Raw genomic sequence first — 23,712 nt, forward strand, 5'->3', positions numbered from 1 at the left:
TGAGCTGTGCGCGGCTCGTGTACGTGCCGTTTATTGCTTGACATCTCGTCTTCGCGGTTCTGCCATCCCGTTTCTTATTCGATTTACTGGCGTTATTAAGTTGCTGGCTTGCCTGCCTGTGAGTGGCAGCAGCAGCGCTTATCGATCGAATGGTTTTAGTATTGTTCGAGTTGTTAGTGGAAGTGTTTCGTGGAACAGTGTGTAGCTTGTGTGGTTTTGACTGAGCAGCTATTTTAATGCTGTCTCCGTGCTGCATGCTGCTCAGTCAGTTGGGACGGAGCAGCGAGAAACTCCCCGGGGTGCAAGGCCAAGCCGGGACTGCTGGCGGCATGCACGCACTGTCGGATCGTGAGGCGCTATCTGCGAGAGCGACAAAGTTCTTTGCCCACCGAACCTGGACGCTGAAATTGAGTGATCAGTTAACCTGTTACAGATCCTCAGCTATTGTGACATCTGTTTGTTGATTTGCGGGTTGTTGCTTCCTGGGCCATTCGGGCTAGCAGCAACATATTATGTGTTGGAGTCAGCGAAATCCTGCAGCTGTCTTCCTGTATTGTGATTAATTATTAAATTGACTGTTACTTACCAGTGAAGTGCACCAGCGGTATTTTCTCTCCTGTGGTCATTAACGTCCCACTTACCTGTCCTGATGCTTAACGTACTTTTCCAGCAATGTGCCTTTCCTCATTGTGTTGATGCTGTCCGGCATGGCATGTAGTACGACAGCCTTTTAAGTTGTTTGGTTCATGTTTTTCTAGAGCGGTTATTGTTACCTTGGCTGTTTTCAAACGCCAATTTCTAAAGCCGTAGGAGACATTTTAGTTTGAACTGCTTTGCGAGGTCTTCGGCGGTGTATTAATTCAGTTCTTTTTTAAATTTTACATAAAGGCCTTCAGCTATCTTAAATTAAAGTTTTTCTTCGTATCCTCGTCCTCGTATGATATTTTCCATCATTGTGCCATTGGTCGGACAAAAGGGAATTGGTTAAATTGTTGGTTGGTCCTTGGGCCATCCCTAGTTTGGGTTGCCTTTGGATCATTTAACTTCAACTATTGGTTGTCTGTCTCACCTCACCCTACGTTTGATCTGCCTTCTCAGGCCGACCCTTGGAATGCTTCTGAGCACCATTTGTTCTCTTTGTTTTAGATCGTGATTTTAATTTTGGTTTGAAGTATTGTGCTTGGTCTTTGGCTGTGTATTAATTCAGTTCTTTTTTAAATTTTACATAAAGACCTTAATCCTTCTTAAATTAAAATTCTTAAGATTGATTTTATTTTCTTCCTTAAAATTTTTTCTATCTGAAATTGTTTGTAATCCGGGCCCTAAGCCATTAGTTGTTCGATGTGTTATGTGTAGACTTCCATCGAGGATTTACGTAAACACCTTTTAATAAAACATTCAGCCATGTGTATTCTTTAAAGGAAAATTTTTTATATGATGGAAGGGATTTATTTTAAATTGTTTTTCTGACTTGTTGTTCAGGGCTTTAGCCATTGTTTCAAATTTGTTTCTGGCCTTCAGCCATGCAATAAGTTAATATTTCTTTAATTGGGCATTCAGCCATTCAGTTGTAAATTTAAAAAGGAAATTATTAATGTGTTTTAATTATAGTTTTCCTTACGACGTGTAGTGTAGGCCTTCAGCAGCTAACTGTATTCCACTGCATGTTTCTTTTTAAAAAGTTTTACCTTCTGTTTTTGATTGCTTTTGATTTCTAAGCCAGGCCTTTAGCCGTTCTTTTCTTTGGTGTGGTTTTGGGCCTTCTGCCCCGAAAGCATGTCAAGTTTTCTTTAACTACGCTTTCACCAAATTGTCTAATTGTGATCTTTTAAAGCAATTCGTAACTAAGTGGTTCTTAGAATAATAAGGTTGTGTGTTTGATTGTGCAACTCACAGTAACTGTTTATGGCCCCACCCACAATCATAGCCTTGTCCTGTGTACTCTCTGAGTACCTACCAACCAGGTTTCAGTACTCTGTGTTGCAAATATTTCACGCATTATCCAGGAAAGATAAGGCCAAGCCACTGTCTCACTCGTAAGTCTCTGCTGTAGGCACCGGGGTCCTCGATCCAGCGAATGTGTTAAGGTCGGAACTGGGTATTGGGATGGTACGAGGTTTGCATGAGTGGATGAACTGCATTTTGTATGTTTAATACACAGTTATAGTTCGCCAGTATTTGTGTGAAGCTACAGGTAAGGAAATGTATTCTACGATTGAAATATAACAGTTGACTACATGAAACTACAGTTTACTGTGTCAGATTACAACTATTACAAGGCCAACAGGAAGACAAAAAACAGGCAAAACCACGTTTTTAAATACTAAATTTTGCAGTCAGTTCTAAATGTATAGCTGATCTATTGCCATCGGAAACTATCATAAAGGAGGTTTAGTTGATTCCACCGGTTTTTGTTGTTAGAAAAAGAGGTAAGTTCTGACGCTGTTGGAATTTCTGGCGTTCTCTGGAAATTGTAGATGTCTTCAGTCAGCAGTCCAGCCATCTGGTCTTCACTCAATCACAGGCTAGTTAGCTCCTGCAGGATGAGCCGACAGACTTGCAATACTTCTAGTTCGTGGGACAGTCTGACAGGGTTGGTTTACATAGACTCTTTGGTTTCACCACGTAAACTACAACAAACAAAAGGAAATATGTTTTAATAGAGTTAGAAATCATTAATAGAATTATATGATATTTCATATTTACTATTGGTAACACAGTGATAAGGCAACGCGTATCTTGTATGGCATGAAAAAGAAATACATTCCCATGCTTCTTGACAGAGCATATGGGAACGATGCGGGAGACCTGCACCACCGTACTAGGCAAGGTCATAATGGAGGAGGCTTGACGTTGCCTTCCTTCGAACGTAACAGGGATGAATGATAATGATGAAGACGACACAATAACCCCCAGTCACCTCAGGGCATGTGAAAATTCCTGATCCCTCCGGGAAGCGAGCCTGGTACCCTGTGCTCGGGAAACGAGAACCGCGAGACCACGAGCTGCGGATATACAAGGCGTGTTTTTCAAGTAAGTACCGTTTGAAATTAAAAAATGATGTGGTAATATATCTCAATAATTATATTTTTACATGAAACCCTGTACCTTAATCTACTTTTATAAATAATTTCCGTCAATATTGAGGCACTTGTCATAACGTTGTACCAGTTTTTGAATACCCTCCTCAGAGGAGTCTGCCGCCTGACTTTTTAACCACTGCATCACCACTGTTCTGACTTCGTCATGGTCTTGAATACCGCCCAGGTGTTTCTTCAAGCACAAGAACAGATGGTAGTCACTAGGCACCAGAATGGGGCTGTACAGAGGATGATCTAGAGTTTCCCATCGAAAAGATGTGATGTTATCTTTGGTCTGATTCGCCGCATGCGGACAGACATTGTCTTGCAGCAAAATGGTACCGTTGCTGAACTTGCCACGTCTTTTTTTCTGAACTGAACGGCGCAGATTGTGGAATGTCTTACAGTAAGCTGCTGCACTGATTTTCACATTATGGGGCAGAAATTTCACAAGAAATAGTCCTTTTCTGTCCCAAAAACCTGTGCACATTACTTTCCAGGCAGAAATTGTTTGCTTAAACTTCACTTTTCTGGGTTAATCTGAATGCCGTCATTCTATGAACTGTTGCTTTGATTCTGGTGAGGCTTAGGCCACCCAAATTTCATCACTCATAATAATTTGGCTTAAGAAATCATCACCAATGTTGTGGTACCGCTCAAGAAAAGTCAATGTACTGTCTAAACGTTTGGTTTTGTGTACATCTGTCAACATTTTCGGTACAAACGTGGCGCAGTTTTCGGTAATTAAAGTGCTCATGCACAATGGCATTAAAAACACTACAAGAAACATTAGGAACGTCATCCCGCAAGTTGGAAATCGTAAAGCGTCTGTTTTCTCTCGCCTTATTGTCCACTTTCTGCACCAAACTTCCATTAACGACCAAAGGACGCCCACTCTGTTGTTCATCATGCACATTTGTGCGGCCATCTTTAAATGCTCTCACCCACTTTCTTATCATTCCATCACTCATAAATTTTTCTCTGTAAACTCACAGGTCTCAAGATGAATATCGATCGCTTTTAGGCTCAAAAATGGCTCTGAGCACTATGGGACTCAACTGCTGAGGTCATTAGTCCCCTAGAACTTAGAACTAGTTAAACCTAACTAACCTAAGGACATCACAAACATCCATGCCCTAGGCAGGATTCGAACCTGCGACCGTAGCGGTCTTGCGGTTCCAGACTGCAGCGCCTTTAACCGCACGGCCACTTCGGCGGGCGCTTTTAGGCCTTAAGCAAATCTTGTAACAGCCCGTACTTCACAGTCAGCGGCACTGACGATTATCGGAGGCATCTTAAACACTCAGTACACAACGTAAACAAGGAAGAATCAGACTGTAATGGCGTCGGTGCGTAGACAACAAATGTAGGTACGCAGTGCGCATGCGCAGCATGCCGACCGCAGTGCTGGGGCCGCGTTGTGGCAAAACGTTACTTACCTATAAAACGCGCCTCGTACACTGCATGGATTTCATTTTCAGCGTTGTAGAAAGATTATGTTATGATCGCATAACACTGTGAATGTGGGAGATGCGAGACAGATGCACTACAGAGAATGTCTTTTCCATATGTACCAGTGATAGGTCTTTGGGATCTCGTATTGATTTACCACCTCCCCTGAACAGTAAGTACCTAACTCGTTCACGTGTTTTGAACAGGCTTTCCTTCAATGGAGTGGGAAATACCTTGTTTGCTCTGGACCCTAATATTTATGAAGGCATGTGTTAATAGGCGGTGACTGTAGTTACGAGTACCGTGATGGTGGTGCAAGCCTCGTAACTGCTGCCAAGCGCCGTGTTAGCGGCTTCCTATCCTTACCGCAGCCTGAGACAGAATAGGAAACGCGTCGCCCTGTGTTCCGAGGAACGGTTAGCCCACAGATTTTGTACGATTAGACTGCGTCATAGTCCCTCCTAGCTGTTATCATTGCCCAATAGTCATTAAAGGTTCCCTCCGTGTCCTTAGCGCAGTTACTATAGAAATTTTCTTACGAAATAGGTCTTCGTCTCTCTAAATATATATGGTCATATTTATCAACGTCACTAACAACCGCTCATTTGAGCCCTTTAAAAAAACCATCATCGTATTCCTCTCCGTGTCAACTTATGCATCGACCGATATTCGGTCCAGACGTGATTCTACATCAGCTGTTCAAATGGCTCTGAGCACTATGGGACTTAACATCTGAGGTTATCAGTCCCCTAGAACTTAGAACTACTTAAACCTAACTAACCTAAGGACATCGCACACATCCATGCCCGAGGCAGGATTCGAACCTGCGACCGTAGCGGTCTCGCAGTTCCAGACTGCACCGCCTAGAACCGCACGGCCACTCAGGCCGGCCAATGTAAGGTCACCGCCTCTTTCCGATGGCGGACACGGAAAGCCAAGTATTCAATAATTTCTGTTTTAGAATGCTTTGACCCAAATGATTATGAAGCCAGATTGTTTATATTCTTACGACTGCTAGGGCTTTTAAGTACACAATGTCAAAGGAGACACACACAGGACTAATTTTTCTTCCTAAATTACGTCTACAGGTGACTCTGAAGTCCATTAGAAGGTTATACCCACATTCTTTTGCTTACACAAAACCGTTAAGTCGTATTAACCACGCGCTGAAGAAACAATTTCTGATTCAATGGAAATCTCATCTAGTACTTCGACTGCGCTATTTTCCACTCCTTCTAACTCGATATTTGGGTCTGACACAATTAATGTGCTGTTACCAAGTCCTGGTTTCAGGCTTCACTGGCTCCCTAATACTCCCCCGAGGGCTTCTGCTATTTGTAAATGCCTCAGATTCTGGATAATTTTTGCAGTGCTTCTACGGTTGTTTAGTAATATGGTGCATCATCGTCTGTATTAATCACTTAGTACACTGGAGATCTCTGTTGCTGCTATTTCTGTGTGTGTGTGCATGAATTTAATCACAAGGTGATCTATCGTACTAGGTGGCGTCCGGTACATTTGCTTAGCATTGTACAGTTCATCTAGTTACTCGTTTTGTACGTCAGTTGGTTGCTAAGTTTTGAACTTTTCCAATTTTGTATTCTCTTCCATTTAGTATAGACGTATAACGAGTATTACAAAATTGTTGAGGCTTTCGTGGTCACTTGTTGACAAACTGCCTATTGGCATCTGTCTCGGGGTCCTCGGCCGACGTTCATCTGTTGATTTTACTGACGACTACCTAAGATCCATAAGAACAACGTTCCACTAACGCCGATTATTAGCGCTCCTGGCTCACCGACGTATATACTGGCAAAAGACTTGGCCTCTCTGCTCCAGCCGCATGTGGGGAAGACCGACACATACATAAAGGACTCAGGGGATTTCATTGAGAAGCTGAATAAACTGAAACTTGCACCAAACGACATCATGGTCAGCTTTGATATTGTTTCTCTGTTTACGAAAGTGCCACTCAGTGACGCTCTGGAGCACATCAGTTCCATTTTCCCACAAGACATCACAAAGCTCTTCCATGCTTGTCGCACAAGGAGCTGTTTCACGTGGTACGGCAATTTCTACAAACAGCTGGAAGGCGTCGCCATGGGTAGTCCTCTTAGTCCAGTGGTGGCCAACCTCTTCGTGGAACATTTCGAAGCACAGGCACTGGACTTGGCGACTTGCAAACCTAAGGTGTGATACAGATACGTCGATGATACTTTCGCTGTGAGGAGCCATGGTGAAGAACAATTCGGTGACTTCCTAAGACGCTTGAACAGCCTCCATGCCAACATAAAATTTACCATGGAAGTAGAAAAGGACAAAAATCTGCCATTTCTAGATGTGCTGCTCACAAGGGATGGCCAAAATCTGGGACACAGCGTGTATCGAAAACCGACACACACGGACCGACACCTGCACAAACTATCAAACCACCACCCGAGCCAGAAAAGAGGAATGATTAATACGCTCGTAACGCGAGCAGGGCGAATATGTGAGCCGCAGCACCACAGACGCGAAATGCAACACCTGGAAAGTGTTCTGAGGAGCAATGGTACTCCAGAAGTTATATTACAAGTGTTACAGAGCGAAACACGCGGCGATGTAAGGAATCAGAAAAAGAAATGTCGGGTACGGCCTTTCTGCCATACAATCCCAGAGTGACGGACAGAATCGGCCGTATATTGCGCAAACACGACGTGAAGACGATTTTCAAGCTGACAAGGAACATGAATGAGTGTCTTGCATCGACAAAGGAGAAAAGGGATCCACTTGCTATGTCGGGAATACACCGTATACCATGCACATGCGGGAAAGTTTATGTCGGAATGACTAGACGCTCAATCAACACCAGGATCAAAGAACATAAGCGACATTGCAGGTTGGGGCAGGTGGAGAAATCGGCCGTGGCAGAGCACAAACTGAGTGCGACCGACCACGTATTAAAATTCGCCGAAACGGAAGTTCTGGCTGTAGAGAAGCAACAGTATGGAACCGCGCCACCGCTGCGGTCGCAGGTTCGAATCCTGCCTCGGGTATGGATGTGTGTGTTGTCCTTAGGTTAGTTACGTTAAAGCAGTTCTAAGTTCTAGGGAACTGATGACCTCAGAAGTTAAGTCCTATAGTGCTCAGAAACACTTTTTTTTTTTTTTTGTAGAGAAGTACTATCACACTCTCTTGTTCAGAGAAGCTGTAGAAATACAAAAACACGCGAACAGTTTCAACAAGAAAGAGGAAAGCCTTAAGGTAAACGGATCCTGGTTTCCCGTACTGCGGCGAACGACCGTCGCAGGTAGCAAGAGGAGAGCCGCACCAGAAATGACAGAAGCCCTCGGACGTCGGTGCGACAGGTAGATATAGTCTGCGGCTGTGATCTCGGCTCCAGTTCACCACCGGCAATAGAGGGTGAAGCTTTGACAGCCACTCGTGCTGGCGAAACCTCAGTAAAATCATTGGACGAACGTCGGCCGAAGAACCTGATACTGAAGCCAATAGGCAGCTTGTCAATATAAATACTAATATGTATTTGCTGTTTAAATGGGAGGTAAGGGTAACCACTTTCCCTTGATGGTTTGATGTGACTAATTTTTTCACATTAACTTTGGAACCCTTCACAAAAATTTTTTGTCATCAGTCTTCTAACTGGATTGATGCGGCCCGTGCTAACCTGTTCATCTCAGAATAGCAATTGCAACCTAGGTCCTCAATTATTGGCTGGATGTATTCCAATCTCTATTTTCCTCTACAGTTTTTGCCCACTACAGCTCCCTCTAGTAACAGTTGTCCTATCATCCTGTCCCTTCTCCTTATCACTGTTTTCCACATGTTCTTTCCTCTCCGATGCTCTGCAGAACCTCCTCATCCCTTATCTGTCCATCTGCTTTTCAACATTCGTCTGTAGCACCACATCTCAACTGCTTCGATTCTCTTCTGTTTCGGTTTTCCCACAGTCCATGTTTCACTACCAAACTACGCTGTACTCCAGACGTACATTCTCAGTAATTTCTTCCTCAAATTAATGCCAAGATTTGATGTTAATAGAATTCTCTTGCCCAGGAAAGACCTTTATGGCATTACTGGTCTGCTTTTGATGTCCTTGTTCCGTTCGTCATTGGTAATTTTACTGCCTAGGTGGCAGAATTCCTTAATTTCATCTACTTCTTGACCATCAATCCTGATGTTTAGTTTCTCGCTGTTCTCATTTCTAACTACTTCTCATTACTTTCGTCTTCCTTCGATTTACTCTCAATCTATACTCTGTATTCATTAGACTGTTCATTCCATTCAGCACATCATGTAATTCTTCATCACTTTCACTCAAGGTAGTAATGTCATCAGCGAATATTTTCATTGATATCCTTTCACCTTGAATTTTAATACCACTCCTGAACCTTTCTTTTATTTCCATCATTGCTTCCTTGATGTACAGATTGAATAGTACGGTCGAAAGTCTACAACCTTTTTAATACGAGCACTTCGCTCTTGGTCGTCCACACTTATTACTCCTTCTTGGCTGTTGTTCATATTGTATATGACCCGTCTCTCCCTGTAGCGTACCCTTACTTTTTCAAAATGTCGATCATTTTGCACCCCTTTACACTCTCGAACGCTTTTTACAGGTCGACAAATCCTATGAATGTATCTTGATTTTTCTTTGGTCTTGCTTCCATTAGTAACCGCAACGTCCGATTTGCCTCTCTCGTGCCTTTATCTTTCCAAAAGCCAAACTGATCGTCATCTAGCGCATCATAAATTTTCTTAATTTTTCTGTATATTTTTCTGTATATTCTTGTAAGCAACCTGTATGCATAAGCTGTTAAGCTGAAATTCCGATCATTCTCACAATGTCAGCTCTTTCCGTCTTCGGAATTGTGTGGATGACGTTTTCCCGGTAGTGAGATGGCATGTCGCCAGACTCATGCATTCTACACACCAACGTGAATAACTGTTTTGTTACCACTTTCCCCTTATGATTTTAGTAATTCTGATGGAATCTTATATGTCCCTTCTGCCTTATTTGATCCTGAGTCCTCAAAAGCTCTTTTAAATTCTGATTATAGTACTGGATCCCCTATCTCTTCTAAATCGACTCATGTCTCTTTTTCTGTCACATCAGACAGAACTTCCCCTCAATGAGGGTTTGAATGTATTCTTACCACCTATCCGCTTTCTCCTCTGCATTTAATAGTGGAATTCCTGTAGCACTCTTAATGTTATTTCCCTTGATTTTAATGTAACCGAAGGTTGTTTTGACTTTCCTGTATGCTGAGTCTCTGATTCCGACAATAATTTCTGTTTCGGTGTCCAAACATTATTCCTGCAGCCATTTCGTCCTAGCTTCCCCGCACTTCCTATTTATTTCATTCCTCAGCGACTGGTATTTCTCTATTCCTGAGTTTCCCTGAACATTTTTGTACCTCCTCCTTTCATCGATTAATTGAAGTGTTTCTTGTGTTATCCATGGTTTCTTCGCAGTTACTTTCTTTGCACCCATGTTTTGCTTCTCAACTTCTGTGATGGCCCTTTTTAGAGATGTTCATTCCACTTCAATTGTACTGCCTATTGATCTATTCCTTACTGCGGTATCTATAGCCGTAGAGAACTTTAACCGTATCTCGTCATTCCTTAGTACTTCTTTGCGTATTTATTGAACTTCAGCCTACTCTTCATTACTACCATATTGTGATCTGAGTCTATATCTGCCCCTGGGTACACCTTAGAATCCAATACCTCATTTCGGGATCTCTGTCTGACCATTATGTGGTCTAACTGAAATCTTGGCGAATCACTCGGCCTTTTCCAAGTATACCTCCTCCTCTTGTGATTCTTGAAGAGAGTATTCGCTATTACTCATACTAGCTGAAACTTGTTACAGAACTCAATTAGTCTTTCTCCTCTCTCACTGCTTGTCCCAAGCCCATATTCTCCTGTAACCTTTTCTCCTACTCCTTCTCCTGCAACTGCATTCCAGTCCCCCATTACCATTAGATTTGCATCCCCCTTTACGTACTCTATTACCCTAGCAATACCGTCATACACTTTCTCCTTCATCTTCAGCTTGCGACGTCGGTATGTATACCTGAACTATCGTTGTCGGTGCTGGTTTGCTCCTGATTCTGATAAGAACAACCCTGTCACTGAACTGTTCACAGTAACATACTCTGTGCCCTACCTTCTTGTTCATAACTAATCCCTGTCCCTTTGCACCATTTTCTTTTGCCTACACTCATCTGACCAGAAACCCTTGTCTCCTTTCCATTTCACTTAAATAACCCCTACTATATCTGAGTTGAGCATCTGCATTTCCATTTTCAGATTTTCTAGCTTCCCTACCACGTTTATGATCCTGACGTTACACGCCCCGACTCGTAGAACGCTATCCTTTCGTTGGTTATTCAATCTTTTTCTCATGGTAACTTCCCGTTGCTAGTCCCATCCGAATGGTGGACTGTTCCGGAATCTTTTGCCAATGGAGAGATCATCATGACACTTCTTCAATTACAGGCCACATGTGACACGTTATGTGTCTTAATGCAGTGATTTCCATTGTATTTTACATGCTCGTGCCGTTGGTCATTGCTGATTCTTCCACCTTTATGGGCAATTTCCCACCCCTAGGACCAAAGAGTGTCCTGAACCTATATCTGCTCCTCCGCCTTCTTTGGCAAGGCCGTTGGCAGAATGATGGTGACTTCTTATGCTATAAGAGAGGGGCCAACAAGGGTGATTGCTAATCAAAATTGAAGCAATGTCTGGATTCGAACGCGGGATCGAAGACTTCTTGATTAGAGATCAAAAATGCTACCGCTACACCACCCTTGACTCACAATGTGTTGCCACTTATACCACGTGAACATTGTCGAACTCGCTCTCCAAGGCCTGCTGTGGTGGAATGCTTCAATGCTCCCTCTACCCTCCTTAAATGGCCAAGCCTACGATGTTTTGTTGTAAGTTACGTTATCGCCTTCTGTGTTTATTGTTGACACGTGTTACTGATAAGTGTTGGAGTCGCCTAGACCGCGCCTCGTGAACTACGTACTTGTTTTCTTCAGCGTGGTGCCGTAAAGTTCAAAATGTGTTTCACGAATGTGTCATTTCTAACTTTTTAATTGTTAGTCGGTCTATGTCAATGATATAGATCAAGAAATAAACTAAGAAGACGACCATTTTACATTAGCCAGTGATCACAGTTATTTTATCGAACAAGAGTATCATTCAGAGGAAGAACTTCAGGAAAGTTGTGATGGAGATCTGTCTGTTCTTCAATGAAATACTTAAAATGTCTGTTACAATCGAATGTGTTCTGAGTGGTGATAAAAATGTAGTTCCCAGCAATGTATATCAATTTGGTAGACTTACTTTATGCATCAATCGGTTGGAATTTTTATGCGCTAACCCTGGAATTTAGTTTTATTTGGAAATTTATTTGCTACAGAGATTGTATAATTTCCAGACTGTAATATGGTTCAAATGACGCTAAGCACTATAGACTTAACATCTGAACTCATCAGTCCCCTAAACTCAGAACTACTTAAACCAACTAACCTAAGGACATCACACACATCCATGCCCAAAGCAGGATTCGAACCTGTTACCGTTGCTGCAGCGCGGTCAGGGACTGAAGCACCTAGAACCGCTCGGCCACAGCAGTCAGCTTAGAATGTAAAATTCAGTAGTCTCACAGTCTATTTATGTGTACTATTTAAACGAAGCACACACAAGTATGTGCTTTTGTTTTATAAATATTAAAATGTTGCAGGGTTTGTTTAGTGCAATAAAATAAACTAGAAGCATTTAAACAACACATAAATAACTGTAAAAATAAATGTTATATAGCATAAAAATTTCAAATGATTTTTGCCTTAAATCTCGGTTTAAGCCTAGGGGTCCCAGAGACCCCACCTCGTGGTATACGTTACAGAAAAGTCTTCTCGGGAGTTAAGGGTTAGCAGTCTGTGGTTATCTTGTCAATATTGCACAGAAAATCGTGTTATTTAAAGTAACGTACCCTTCGGTAGCAGGTTGTAGCAAGAATACAGCTTCAGTGAATTAGCATACAAGTAGAACTTGTTATCTGCCTGGACACAAATGGTATCCTCGTCTTCTTCCGCATACGACGCCGCCACCAATGTTCTCACAGCCGGGTTGGTGGCGGACGGCTGTTCCTGACCCTGGCTGGCGGCAGTGGTCGACTCTTCTGGTTGTCCTTGGACCACTGCAACTGCGACCAGTGCTGTAGAAAACAATGAACAGCTTGTAACTTTGTCCACTGCCTGTTAGTGCCACTTCACTCTGATACTACTGTCTGGACTTTGACTCAGGCAGATGCTAGCTTTACAATACCGAGATGCAGTGCAACTCTGCTGACTCGTGCCACAACTCTGCCACTTGATAATGTATCGTGCTATGTTGACTGGTAGTCCCCTATGTACCTGAAATCCAATGTAACTGAAATAAGGGAAACTGTAACAGGAGAATACCGCACATTTGTGACATTTGCGCAGTATATTTTAAGACATACTGTACCACTACAAGAGACTGTTTTCGGTATCTAATTGCAAATATAACTCAACATATCGCTCTTAATGAAAAAAAAAACGACAGTTGGAATGATAATTTCAAGGGTACAACAAGGAAGTGTATTATGAACAGCTTGTGAAAAACATTTACGTTGTACTTTTTTCTCTGCAACTGCCAACATAATGGAAACCTGTTGTCACTAACAGTGAATAGCGAACACCACGTCCTTTAGCGATGACTCACAAATGCAGATCGAATGTAATAGAACCCGATGCCTCAGCTACTTCCTTTCATATGTTTATAACAATTTTTTTGTAACTGTATGTATTTATGAATATTGTCAGTAATTAGATTTTATCAAAATGTAATATGTGCCGGATGAATGCGTAAGAAATAATTATGCAGATCGTTGTAGTAAATACGCTGGCAGTGTCAAGGAAATTATGCTGAACTAACACAAGGAATATATTTCATAGAAAAATAACATTGTTGGCGCGATAACATGCAGTCCTAGAAGATAGCTGAGATGAGGAGCGAAGCATCTGTGGTGTGGTACAGACGTATGTGTCGGCGCACAAATGCCAGACGGAGATTGTTATGGATGTTGAAAATTAAAGAAGACTGCTCTGTGCATAAATTTTATTCAAGCTGCTAACTAATCAAGAAGAGCGTACTGTCCATAGTGAATTTCTTAATAAGGATTATATCGTACAACAAACAACTTATCGCAAAGTAAGATTCAGCCAGTATTTTCGTAGCTCTGTTATAGGCATGCAAGCGTAATAGTTGCTTTTTGGGAGACTGGTCAAAGAAAACTTGAAAAACCCAGCTCGTTAACCATCAACAGCGTACTACCCTCACACAATAACTTCCCCAGAAAGGCATGACTACAAGGAATAATAAAAAGAAAACAGATTCATTTAAAGTTACAACTGATTTTCAATAAAATAATCATTTTAATTAAAAGCTGTAGCATCTGCAGTTACTGCACAACTACGGTATTGCAGACAAACAGTTCAAACTAGAAGTGATTTAAGTGTAACTCATATTTCAGTGATTAAGTATGCTGGCTATTTTACGATTTTATGTTGTGTTCTGTAAATGACATTACCTGCATACGTCTACGAAACGTTAGTATTGAAAAGTAATTGTTGGCATGAATGACAGTTTCTGCGGCATCATTTTCAAAGTAACCGGTAAAGAATATTAGATACAGGCTCCCAGGTAGATGCTATTTTTCTTGACTTCCGGAAGGCGTTCGATACAGTTCCGCACTGTCGCCTGATAAACAAAGTAAGAGCCTACGGAATATCAGACCAGCTGTGTGGCTGGATTGAAGAGTTTTTAGGAAACAGAACACAGCATGTTGTTATCAATGGAGAGACGTCTACAGACGTTAAAATAACCTCTGGCGTGTCACAGGGGAGTGTTATGGGACCATTGCTTTTCACAATATATATAAATGACCTAGTAGATAGTGTCGGAAGTTCCATGCGGCTTTTCGCGGATGATGCTGTAGTATACAGAGAAGTTGCAGCATTAGAAAATTGTAGCGAAATGCAGGAAGATCTGCAGCGGATAGGCACTTGGTGCGGGGAGTGGCAACTGACCCTTAACATAGACAAATGTAATGTATTGCGAATACATAGAAAAAGGATCCTTTATTGTATGAGTATATGATAGCGGAACAAACACTGGTAGCAGTTACTTCTGTAAAATATCTGGGAGTATGCGTGCGGAACGATTTGAAGTGGAATGATCATATAAAATTAATTGTTGGTAAGGCGGGTACCAGGTTGAGATTCATTGGAAGAGTGCTTAGAAAATGTAGTCCATCAACAAAGGAGGTGGCTTACAAAACACTCGTTCGACCTATACTTGAGTATTGCTCATCAGTGTGGGATCCGTACCAGATAGGTCTGACGGAGGAGATAGAGAAGATCCAAAGAAGAGCGGCGCGTTTCGTCACAGGGTTATTTGGTAACCGTGATAGCGTTACGGAGATGTTTAATAAACTCAAGTGGCAGACTCTGCAAGAGAGGCGCTCTGCATCGCGGTGTAGCTTGCTGTCCAGGTTTCGAGAGGGTGCGTTTCTGGATGAGGTATCGAATATATTGCTTCCCCCTACTTATACCTCCCGAGGAGATCACGAATGTAAAATTAGAGGGATTAGAGCGCGCACGGAGGCTTTCAGACAGTCGTTCTTCCCCCGAACCATACGCGACTGGAACAGGAAAGGGAGGTAATGACAGTGGCACGTAAAGTGCCCTACGCCACACACCGTTGGGTGGCTTGCGGAGTATAAATGTAGATGTAGATGTAAAGAATAATAGCCTGTTCTGATCAGATTAAATATATTTTCAAACAGACAGCACTATGATGAGTTACGCAATACAGTATATTTTCTATGGAATGTTACTTGTCGTTGCACAATTATAATTAACATTATTGCATGCCAGATTAAAGGCTTCAGTGTGCATGTTACACTTGTTTTCTACATCGAGGCTCGCGCAATGGGATTTTATTTATTTGCCGCATTATCTTTCGTGTCCAGTATTTGTGTGATTAGCTATTTACCAAATGTAACTTTTACCCGTTTTGGAGCTGGCGACCTTCCTATTCTGCAATCTGAAGTCATCCAGACAACATTGGCATATCCAGTTACTGCTACCTGCAGTAAAACTTTATTTATTTCCATTCTTTTACATTTATGTTATTGTTGCATACAGTCAACACTGGTATGGCAACGATTAGCTCGTAACTCTCTACACTTTATCAGCATTGATATTCGGAATAGATGCCTTGTTTCCATTTACTATGGAACAGTGGTTACATGTGTCACATTACAATATGAAGATTATTTGTGCTGCTATACAGCAACAAATTAATGTGGTCTCATTTGTTTACTCATTAGTTTATTGCATTCTGTGGATGATTCGAGATACCAAACAGCTTAAATAGACTTTACGTGTTTCTCAGTAGTGAAGATGAACAAGTTTTGCGTCCATCTATACCTACCTTGTGTTGTCTTTTTCGGTTTCCAAGCCTGTAAAATGCGTTACGGACTCTTTCCCGCTATTTTCGAGTTCACGTGGCACTACTAGCCTTCCGTCTACTGCTCGCTACCAATCCTAGTTAGCTACTCATAAGTACATACGTGACGCTTAACACTGGTAATTGTTCGAGTCCTCTCAGAGGACTGAAATTGTTAGTATAGACAACACCAACACTTTTCGTCGAGAATCTACGCGCTGGCACTGCTCAAGATCGCAAACAAATGGAAAGTTTTTCGTAGAACCATGTTGATAAACAAAGCTGCTCCCCATTTCTATTACGTCACCAATTGTGGCAGTGAACAATTCTTCGCAGAGTGTAAAAATAGACTTTCAAGCTAACTACAACCTCAGAAATTGTATAAAAAGAGGGCAAGAAAAAAAGTTAATCGTGAACGAAAATTTATAAACTCTGCCAATACTTACCAGCAACAAACAACAGAGCTGCCTTCATTGTAGTCGCTAAGAAATACTACTGCTCTCTGTCTTACATTTTCATTTATATATGTTTAAACTACCGCTGACATCATCGAATGTTATCGTACCGTTCCCGTTCTCTCTTTCCGTTCCACGAACTGTAGCTGCAGCAACAAACAACAGACTGACTTTCCTTGTACTTGGAAACCTGTATTACTGTTAGCTCTGTCACATTTATTATCAACGCTATTTGAGCAACCGTTGTCAAAAAGTCGGGTTATCATACAGCACCGTTCATTTTTTCCTCATTCGGTGTTATGGTTATAGAGCCGAGGAAACGGAAAGGCGTGTGTCCACGTAAGTTACCGGCCACCACTCGCCATTACAGCTGAGCTGATATGTCACACACTTTCTAAGGGCAGTACTTGTTAAATATACAGTGAGAAGTGAAAGTGCTAGTAAAAAAGTAAGTTCCTACAAATAGACCATAACGCTTTTTTAAAATTAGTACAACACGATTTAGGCACAGGCTCGAAAGGAATTACTCTTTGATATATATATATATATATATATATATATATATATATATATATATATATATATATATATATATATATATATATATATATATCGCAATGGTTTCCTCGTCCCACTAGGTGAATACCGAGCTGGACCCCATTTGCCGGCCGGCCGGGAACCACAGTTGACGCTATAGTCTGGAACCATGCGACCACTAAGATCGCAGGTTCGAATCCTGCCTCGGGCATGGATGTGATGATGTCCTTAGGTTAGTTAGGTTTAATTAGTTCTAAGTTCTAGGCGACTGATAACCTCAGAAGTTAAGTCCCATAGTGCTCAGAGCCATTTGAACCATTTTTGAACCCACTTCCCGTCTGAGTTAACAGGACTAGCAGACATCTGAAAAACGTACGCACTATTTCATTCATTAATGTACCAGTATATCACATTTGCAGTGGCTTACCTCGCGCTTGTATCAATCTGTGATTTTAAGAAGAAAATCACTTACATATGTTGCCAAGTCATATGTATTCCGGAAATTTAATTACTTTGTGTTAATTACTTTTGGTGTTGCGATTATTCTCCGTCAGTGTATGTTAAAGACTAGTCCAATAATATAACGCTGTCTTGTATATATCAGAAGAGTGCGGATTTTGTTATCCGCTTATAATCAGGTCTCTCCCGCTCCGTTCATGGACGGAGCGTAGGCAGCTGATTGCACGTATGTATCTGTGCCAGCATTCATGAGCTTAATTTTATATTCGTAGTGTCTACGACGATACATAAAGAGATGAAAAATTTTCTCAGATTCTCTTCTAGCAGGGAGTTGGAATGACTAGATTTCCATGGAATATCTGGCGCCCTAGTCAATACATTTCCTAATGGATACTCGTCCATGACGTTTAGGAATTCTGTCACAATTTATGCCACCTTTTCTTTTATGCAGTGTATTCGTTAGACGTCGTCTGGTAGGAAGACCTGTTTTGGATTAGGCAGGGTTGAGCAGTATTGTAGTATACACCATACGAGGTTTCTATAAGAAGTCAATAGTGTACATCGGACCAATCAATCAAAGTCCGTAACTTATCACACGTGTAAATGAGCCAGTGTGACAGATATGCTTCAAATTCATACAGATTCCACCACTAAGATATTTATCTTACATCAACGGCTCATGTTTTAAACCATAAAGTGTTTAGTCTAAAACTATGCTTTGTCAATTGCATCCCCAGGGGGTTTCACAACACTTTTGTGAATAAGTGGCTGGCAAATATGGGGGCCTGTGCCCTTGCAGTACTACCATCACCTCTGGGCAAGCTTCAGCGTCTGACATTGTGGCCAACGGCGGAGTGTTGTATGCCAGACACTAAGAAGACAGCTGTTTCAGCGCCTGGATTGCGAAAAAAGTACAAACCTTTATAACAGGCCGAATTTTAAATCAGCTGGTAATGAACTCATGTAACCACACTATTGCAGTAAACACTTTCTTCAAAATAGATTTTGTGGCATTTTTGACATATAATGAAGTAGACAAGACCACAATTGCTTACATAACTGGCAACAGCATTGCAACTAAAAAGATTGGTGACATGCTAGAGAACACTGAAGCGTTTCAGGTTTCTTTCAGTATCGTAAGGCAATCTTCATTTGACAGAAAGATATGAGTTTGTTTCCTGAATCTTCTCAAATGTTTCAGTTAGCATACTCGTTAGCGACACAAAGCCTTTAGAAATGCGGAAAATCTGGGCTCCCTGTCCAAGAGCCAGAAAAGACGTTTTCGTCCTCACCATGGTGCACTTACTGCACAGGTAAACATATAATCTGGAGGTGGGAATGATTGAGATAAAAAATCCTAAAATTTAACCTAACTTGTTCTGTGGCGAAGAATACGCTTAATACAACATTACCAGCCAACTTCATTCATTAGATCATCAATACGGACAAATGCTTCAAATCAAACAAAGAGGTGTCATCCTGCCACCAACACCTATCTGTACAAATACAAAGGTCATGTTGCATCTGTTAAAAATCCATGGGCAATTCTACACCAAGTCACGGAACTAGCGAGATTCGTGAGTCTGTGACTACGACTCTAGTTACCTCCACTCTCTCTCCCGCCAACTACAGCCCCGTCCCCTCCACGACACTATCGCTGACATAGCGATACGCTACAGTCAGATATAAATAAGGGTCTAAATAAAGTGAGAGTCCACTGATTTAACCCCGAAAATTTCCGAACCCTTTCTGCAGACTCACTACGGTAACTAAGGGGATGAAGGATGTCACACATATATAACAGTCATTTGGATGACAACATCACACATATAGATAAATTAAAAGTCCTAATACATACAAGAACTCTCTGTATATGTCTCACTAATAGATATTGGAGCCCCTTTGCAGCATAATGGTAAAGACCATACCGTAGAACAGCAAAGAGTGGAGTTGCTGTGCTGTCCGGTGAATCATCAGTCACCACACATCACCCTTAGCATTTGACTAGAAACTGTAGCTGTAGGGGCCCATGTATTCCAAATGAAAACATAAAAACAGTGTACTGTGTCTACTTTCGCCATCACAAACAACTCAACACTCAAGAGGTCTATCACCTTATTCAAGACCTTCTGGTGTTATTTCTCTTTCTTGGAAATATCAATGTACTCACACCATGTTCTTCGGGTCACCTCCGGCACCTGTCTCCAACGTCAATGAAAACTGTTTACGAAAAAGGAATTAATTCGTCTCACTAAGAGTATATATTCATAGCCAGCAAGGCAGCTGATATTCATGTTCATTTCCATCACGAAGCAGTCGATACGTTGCAGATGTGTTAGCTCAATCCAGATAACGTCCTTACTCACATAACCACAATTGATCTAGAGACAAAGCAGCAAAGCAAACTGCGGATTCACCCACAGCTGAAAAAAGTGATATCCAGTGATCATCTGGCAAGGTGATGCTGAGCCTTTTTCGGAACTGGGAGGCTGTGAATTACCCAATATGTCACCTTTCTTCCAAAAAATGGGTTTTGTTGCTCGAGATTCGTCAATGAGACTAAAATGTTGCCGAAGGAATAACACAGCTCACTGTCAATTAGAAATACATTGTTTCGAGTACGGAAAGTGGTGTGGCTTTTCATCCTCCGTTAAAAACAAATACGAGATGTTAGCTAGAGTTCGTACGCAGTAATGGATTCCGCGAAACGAACCAAATGTAAACTGTACAACTACATTATTTAATATAGACTACTCGAGTCATGCGCAAAGTTTTACATTACTCAGAAGTATCACAAGAATGAAGAAAAGAAAAAGTTCATTATACAGCTGTTGCTTTAAGATTTGTATCCGTTATTTATGTGTGTAACACATTGAATGGAATGCCAAAATAGCTGGTCACAAAATGAAGTTGTTCATGGCGGCTTATTTAACGTAATTCGCACATTTTGCAAACTGACTTGAATGTAATGATTAACTTTTCGGCTAAAGAAAGTGGAAGTGGAAAATCTGTGTCCTGTTTAGTCAGAGTGCCTAACATTAGTAGTTCCAAAAACTGGAAGCTGTCTAGACCCATACTGTAGAATTCGTTGAATTTTTCATGTGGAGAGGCCTCGCGAGAAAACACGGCCGAAATGTGTTTGATACTTATAGCGTTGTGTAGGTCCACCCAGGACTTCCATTACTTTCTCAGTTTTATGTGCTTTAAATAATGATAATGAACAGTAACTACCACTTCAGAATAGCTCATAATCACATATCGTAATATCGCTGTGTGAGCCCCGTGTAATAGGTTCTATAACGCACTCGCTGCAGGCCGAGAAGTCCTCTCTGGAATGCAGCGAGCTTGGTAACTAGAAACCATGTTGTTATTAATTGCAAATGTAAAGAAATGGTTGAATCATATGATAATAACTGAACTTCGTTTAAAAAAGTCAACTGCGGGCTCGACTTACAAATAGTAAAATGAGAAGACAATAGAGCGCTTGAAGTGCGTTACCGTAGCCTCACAAAACTAATTACTGTAGTAGCACCTGATTCCAGTGTTCGAAAAACATACAAAAAGCTTCATTAGTTCAGAAATGACTGCAACGTTGTACAGCCGAGGTTCACCAAGGAAGACAGAAATCAATACATTATAATACTTTAATAAAAAAAGGGGATTGCAATGACTTTTCTAGTAACTGCAATACGCACTATGCACAAATCTGACGCTTCGGTGCCCGTCTAGCCCCTCTAAGCTTGATAAGCGGCAGCTTGTGTCGCTTGGGCCTTAAACCAGTCCTGAAGGACGGATACAACTCTGCCGTAGTACAGGGATGCACCAATGAACGTTACATCACCCACTGCACCGTAGAGTTCGAAGAGCCGACGTAAATGAATTGTAGTCAAGTAGGCACTGCACTCTGAACATATAATAACTGTTTTGTTGAAAAATTAACTCATTGTAGAACATTGTTTATGAAGCAGTTCGGCTAAATAAACATTATGTCTACATTAAGCCAAAATGCTGCTTTGTGTAGCAGTTGTTACTATTGTGACTTTATTTTCTTTGGCTATAGGCCTATTTCGGCCCAAAGGCCATTTTCAAGCACTCTGCAACATATAGTACGGTATTACAAAGGGAACGCAGTCTCTCTCCCCACCCCACGCGCAACGTTTCCAGTAAACATATCTGCCGAAAACAACCTTCTGATTGCCGACATTCGTGATCATGAGGCATGCAGTGTCACCTGACTGCAGGAGTGTCAGGAGTCACGGCCACAGCAGCCAGTCAGAAGCTACGACCCATCTCCAAGTGTTCACATATCAACGGGGAGGTGGCCTGAGGCTACAGAGGCCTCCATGCGACTTCCCAGCTGTGAACCGATCAGTTTACATGGGGAAGAAACGTCCAACGCACTCACCATACTGAATCTTCACAAATTATCGTGTAAAAATCGGAAAGTACACACAACCACCTCTGTTGCCACTCATCCAGCGTACATTCTACATCGCTATTCAGCCATCCAGAGGCCGCTATGAGCGCCGCCGCCAGGACTTGAACACACATCAGAGCCCAAGAGCCAACTAGCTGGAACCTTTCCTCGTACCCGCCAGTTGCACGAGGCTAAGCTACGGCTTCCAGTCAGATGAAGCGTCATGACCACCCATGCCGCTGGTCATAGAATAACGCAAGATAACATGTGCGGTTTGCAATTCCACCCTGGAATAGACTCTCTAGGTGGTGCTCCTTCCTAGAAATATTTTGGATAACTGTCATTCAAAGCTAACTGCAAAAGGGATCCTCGGTGGCTGAGATGGATAGAGCGTCTGCCATCCAAACAGGAGATCCCGGGTTCGGGTGCCGGTCGGGGCACACATTTTCAGTTGTCCCTATCGAGGTATATCAACAACACCTCTCAGCAGCTGAGGGTATCAATTAATTATCATTTATTCTAGAGAAGCTGCAAGGTCATCAATGGTATCTGTTCTTTCGCGAACAGTTACTATCTTCACATATATATTTAAAGGCTGCCCACCAATTGACCTTCGTCTGTGCGAATGCGCACAAGTTGCATCAACTCTTACGGGAATCGTCACCTTAGCGTGCGCGAGTAATGAGGACAAATATCTATTAGGTACATTACGTATGTAGATTGTGGACAGTTGGGAACGTGGGTCCCATGAGAAGCGTGCAAGGGATAAGTGCCTGCAGTCGCGCTATTCATCTGTGTCCTCGGTGGCTCAGATGGATAGAGCGTCTGCCATATAAGCAGGAGATCCAGGACTCTGGTCTCGGTAGGGGCACACTTTTTCAGCTGTCCCCATCGAGGTATATCAGCAACGCCTTTCGGCATCTGAAGGTTTCAATTAATTATCATTTACTTGTAAGTGCCTGGCAGAAGTATAACTGAAAAACATTTACAATAATTCTCTGTTATTCCAGTCTCTAACAGCGCTCGGGAAAAGACGAACACCTGTATCTTCCCATGCGAATTCTCATTTCCGTTGTTTTATTATGACGATCATTTCTCCCTGTGTTGGATGACGCCAACAAAACGTTTTCACATTCGGAGGAAAAGGTTGGTGACCGAAATTTCGTCAGAATATTCCGCTACAATAGAAAACGCCTTCGATTTTATGATGTCCATACTAAATCCCGTGTCCTGTCATTACACTCTCTCCCCTATTTCGTGATAACACAAAACGTGTTGCTCTTCTTTGATTTTTGTCGATGTACTCCTTTAATCCAACTGCTAAGGATCCCAGAAGGCGTAGCAATACGCCAAAAGAGGACGGACAAGTTCAGTGTAGGCAGTCTCTTTAGTAGATCTGTTACATTTTCTAAGTGTTCTGCCAATAAAACGCAGTCTTTGGTTTGCCTTCCCCAGAAGGTTTTCTATGTGTTCTTTCTAATTTATTTTGCTCGTAATTGTAATTTAGTTGAATTTACGAGCTTTAGGTTAGATGGATTTATTGTGTAGCCGAAGTGTAACGGATCCCTTGTAGCAGCTATTGCATTAGCGTACTCTGAAAGGAACCTAATTGGTGTACAATCTGGACCGGAAAAGTTACTATTATTAAGCAACACTGTCGCTCTAGCATCACTGTCGTCGATAGTATTTCCCTTGATATCGCGCAGAGGAGACATTCCTTGTGTCTTGCCGCTGGAAACCGTTACATCGACCACAATCTCTT

General features: G+C 41.9%; 1 protein-coding gene across 1 annotated transcript; it reads right to left on the reverse strand.

Annotated features, from left to right (window-relative positions):
* Positions 1 to 2,234: 2,234 nt before the first annotated feature.
* Positions 2,235 to 16,644, reverse strand: LOC124777330. Its single transcript, XM_047252691.1, has 3 exons — positions 16,529 to 16,644; positions 12,538 to 12,762; positions 2,235 to 2,630 (listed from the first exon to the last, which is right to left on the reverse strand). Exons 1-3 carry the CDS (start codon positions 16,554 to 16,556, stop codon positions 2,569 to 2,571), a joined length of 315 nt encoding a protein of 104 aa, XP_047108647.1. The 5' UTR covers positions 16,557 to 16,644; the 3' UTR covers positions 2,235 to 2,568.
* Positions 16,645 to 23,712: the final 7,068 nt, after the last annotated feature.

Source organism: Schistocerca piceifrons, chromosome 2, assembly GCF_021461385.2.
Source record: "Schistocerca piceifrons isolate TAMUIC-IGC-003096 chromosome 2, iqSchPice1.1, whole genome shotgun sequence".
NCBI lineage: Eukaryota > Metazoa > Arthropoda > Insecta > Orthoptera > Acrididae > Schistocerca > Schistocerca piceifrons.